The sequence below is a fragment of the Porites lutea genome, chromosome 10, assembly GCF_958299795.1.
Source record: "Porites lutea chromosome 10, jaPorLute2.1, whole genome shotgun sequence".
NCBI classification, from domain to species: Eukaryota; Metazoa; Cnidaria; class Anthozoa; order Scleractinia; family Poritidae; genus Porites; species Porites lutea.
The window spans coordinates 12,790,968-12,795,392 of record NC_133210.1 but is presented as its reverse complement, the minus strand read 5'-3'; the positions used below and the strand labels follow the sequence as shown (position 1 = coordinate 12,795,392).

The window sequence follows — 4,425 nt, the reverse complement described above, 5'->3', positions numbered from 1 at the left end:
GTACCTGGATTCAGGTGCCAGTTCAAGCTGGTTGTAGCCCTGATTGAGGTCTAGTTTGCTGAAACTCTGGCCCCATTTAAGTCTCCGATCTTCTCTTTCACGGTGGGGGTGACATGACGTTCACTTTTGACTGCACTTGTTCGCCTGGCGCATGTCAACGCACACTCGTACCTTCCCTGGAAATTTCGGGTTAGGCGCAACCACGACTGGGGACACGCAAGGCGTAGGGCCTTCGATACGCTCTATCCCGCCTAACTCTTCGTCGCGTCTTAGCTGCTCCTCTAGCTTCTTACGAACACTGAATGGAACTCTTCTGTGCGGCCGCGCGACGGGTGTTACCTCCTCGTCGATGTGCAATTTTATCTGATAGTTCTTACGTTTGCCTAGCCCATGAAACAGGTCGTCATATTCTGCTAATAGACCCGAGGGTGTTCCTGCTTCCAGTTTCGACGGTAGGAGTTTGACTTGCTGAACTGTCTGAAGCAGACTAAGATCTTGTGAAGTCTTCCAGCTGAGCAGTGAACCACTGGATCCCTTCACCACATAAAACTTGGCGCGCAGCTTCTTCGTCTCCGACTCAAGCGTGGTACTGAATTTTCCAAGGACGCCAGGGGGAACTTTTTACTGGTAGCTGTAAATTTTCACACTACTCGGTTCAAGCTTGGGACAATTGGGTAACCTGCGGTATTCCTTTTCATCCAGGATATTTATGCTCGCCCCAGAGTCAGCCATAATCGTTACTGGCATGTCATGTACCTTGATATTGAAGAGAGGCTGATCCTTCAGGGTCTTCGTGCTCAGAGAGAACGTGTATACTTCACTTCGTCACTTGATTCGTCCTCCCTTACTTTGTTTACTGTTGGCCGGCGTTTGTTTCGGTTACTCCCTTTTCCTTTGGATCTACATACTGCTTCAAAGTGGTTTAACTTGGCACAGCCCCGGCAGGTGGCTTGATAAGCGGGACAGGACGTTTTCCCACCGGGCTGGGGGTAGTCTCCACCGCAATTTCGCCACTTATCACTTGATTTCCGGATCTCGTGACCATCTCCGCGTGACTTCCGGTTGCCTGACTTCTTGTCAGTTGCGCATCCGGCATCTTTGTTTGTGCCAGCTTTGGCGCTCCAATTCCGTTGATTTCGATAGCCACCCTGTGAGGACAACCTGTTTACGGTTTGACTCCCTTCTATGTTGGCGGCTTTTTTTTGTGACAGCTCCATGGCTCTTCCGGCACCTAACAGTTGCGTCAGAGTGTACGACGGGTTCTCGAGCGCTTTTGTGCGAAGCTTGTGGGAACTACAACTTTGAACAATCTGTGTCTTGATCTCGCGGTCGATGTCGGCAAACTCACAGGTCACTGCTAGTTGCCTTAGTCTCGTGTGGAAGGCTGAAATGCCCTCGTTTGACTCTTGCTGAGTCTGACGGAAAACGTAAATCTCGTACTCACGGTTCTGTCTTGGAGTGAAGTAATTTGTCAGGGCTTGTACGGCCTTCTCGAACGTATCTTCACCTTCACCCGGTGTGGTATCAGGTAACGTGTCAAAAATTTCGTTCGTGGCTTCGCCGGCATAATGGAGCAACAATGCTCGCTTCCTCTTCTTGTCTGTGACGTTCATCGCAACGAGTAGATTGCGGAATCTCGAAAGCCATTTCTTCCACCTAGCAGCTTGTGTGCTGGTATCGGTTACGTCAAACTCCAGGAACGTAGGTAGCGCTGCGGCCATGTTTCGCGTGTTCTTCGAACCATCCACTTGTTTGGTCCGAGAGTCCTCGTCGCCAATGTAAAGATGCTTTATAACAAAGAGTCCAGAGTAATAGATAACCGACGTTTAATCTCCATGCTTACTACACCGATCTGACAACGTCGTGCTCACACATCCGGGAATCCTAGTCTACACAATACAATCCCATATACGGTAGCAACATTATATATATATGGTAACGACACTATACACATTACTACGTGCTGGCTCTACAGCCTGTGGATTTTGTTCACTTGGGCAGGTCTTTTATCCAATTAACACTTTTCTCTTTTCTTCTATTGCTACAGTTATTGTCTCTATATTGCCCTCTATTGCCCTCGAACAGTCTACAGATTTGTTTTCCTTCTTGCCGAAGTTGGGCATGGCTGATCCATGGACTGCAATCCCTGAAGTAATCCAATCTTTCTTCGACTTTCCCCGCAGAGAGGCTGGGGGAGAGATTTCTCAAGCGTAGTTATGAACTCCTCCACTTTCTGTGAATCGCGAGTCTTGCTGACGTCAAGGCATGGTTCACACACAGTCTTAGTGTGGTAGATTCTCTTTTCCTGTAGTTTCACTTTGCTCTACACCAGGGAATAGTCAGTCTCGCCTTCTGAGCTGTCATGAAGGCTACGTGTAAGCTTGATGCACGATAGGATAGCTCGCCTTGAGAGGATGTATTCGAGATGATGCCAATGCTTTAGGTAAGGTGAATCGAATATCTTCTTGTGCTATCAGATGATGGAATCATCCGAGTGAAAATGAAGCCCAAGGGGTTAAGTGGTGTGTCAGAGGAGGGTGATGGGTCCTTTTCATGTGTCTGCAGGCGTCTGTTGTTAAGCTTCGAATTTCCACTGAGTGTATTTTATTTACCTTCTTATAAGTTTGCGCCATCTGGTGAATCTCTACTGTTATATGTGATAATGGTCAACTACACATACACATACCATTATTGAACTTTTTTGAAAAAATAGCTCATATGTCAGTGGTCTGAGCGTATGTATCTTTCTGGCTTTGTGGCTTTGTGTGTTCGGATGTCTGTGGCAGGGACCAATAAGGTTGACGGTGCTATGAGTTGATGCTGGGAACCAATGAGATTTGGCACTTAAACATAACATTGCTAAAGGTCAAACAAGGGCACTTTCAGACCGCTACCTTGATTCTTCACAATTTTTTCGTCTTTTATTACGGCTAAAGGTGTTTAGAAGCATAACATTCAAATATCTTCATGATTAATTAAAAACACTCAGTACAGTGATGCAGCTGTTTAACGGTTCCAGTATTTTCGTGTGGGTGCTGCTTTAAGACATTTCTGACCTAATTCGGCTATCGCGAACGGTACAACGCACGCATTTCATAATTTATGAGTTCTGTTTGACCTGCTTCAAGGTAGAGTATAAAAGATCATATATTTTTTCAAAGTTCTTTTAATGAAACAATAACTGATATTTAGATATGGACTTAAATTCGGAAGTACATATGTGCGGCCTATAAATTAGGTTTTAAAAGTTTAAAAGGCTGTCTATTTTTTTGTTTGAAAGCTGTACCGAGTAAGTTAATCCTGTAAAAAAGCTTTATTCTCTCGCTTACAAAGTTCAAAAGACCTTCTTCGTTCCAGCAAAAAAACATGAATTAAGTGAACAACAGGATACATGCTTGCTGCTTAAGAGTCATTATGGTTATTGAAACGTATTTTATTTGGTAAAGATGCGTAAATTAAGTAGAAACAATAGCGTTAGGGAATAAAAATTTAAAGAAGCTAGTTGACAAAATAATTAGATATTGTTTTATTAAGTGGAATAACATGATATTAGTTGAAATATATTTATGTTAAGTAAATAAATGTTAAGTAAATAAATGTTAGCCTATCGACCTTAACGTTGCATGAAGCATGATTTAATTGCAGATGTTGTAAAGCCGAGGAAATTTCTTAAAATCGTTTGAGCAAATTTTCCAGTAAACAATTTGCGTTTTTTCACGTACGAATTGTAAAAGGGACAAAGTGCAACATCTTCACGTGCAAATTGTGTGCATGCGTTATTTTTATAATCCTCCTTACTTGATTACTGTGTGATAACTCGAATTCTCTCACGTACGAACCACGAAAGGGGCAAAGTCTAACACTTTCACGTGCAAACTGTAACAATAGTAATAATAGTAACTTGAACGTATGAAGACGTCTTTAGCTTTGTAACTAGTGCCTTAGGTAAAGGCTCTTTTCTTTTAAGAAACAATAACTTATAACACTTGTAGAATCAAGTCGTCAGGGTTAAAGACTGTTTCCTTTTAAAGTATAGAATCGCACGTGACAACCTCGTGACTAATGATGATGCAACCAACTACAACAATGATGAAAAACGTGACATTTCTTAGCTATTCGGTTTTCGACGAGCTTCATTATCTTAAGACACCATGAAGAAACGTTGAAACTTTTGAGTCTTCCCTCTAAGCAACGTTTGGTGAGTTGATATACATAGTACTTTAACAATTTGTTTATTTTGCACCAGATGTTCGAAGGAAAGACTAAGAAAAGTGAATCTGTAGTATGATGATCGACTCAGCTGTGCCCAGCGTTTCGCGTTTTCATTAGTGTACAACAACACCCAATTTCGCACAAAAATAGTCTAAATTTGGGACTAAAACAGTAGATTGTTGATACGTTTACACTGAAGCATTCAAAATAGCT

At 42.7% G+C, this 4,425-nt stretch overlaps 1 protein-coding gene across 1 annotated transcript; it reads right to left on the bottom strand.

Annotated features, from left to right (window-relative positions):
- Positions 1-797: 797 nt before the first annotated feature.
- On the bottom strand, positions 798-1,721 carry LOC140949530 (uncharacterized). The gene has a single exon (XM_073398692.1). The coding sequence runs from the start codon at positions 1,719-1,721 to the stop codon at positions 798-800; it is 924 nt and encodes a 307-aa protein (XP_073254793.1).
- Positions 1,722-4,425: the final 2,704 nt, after the last annotated feature.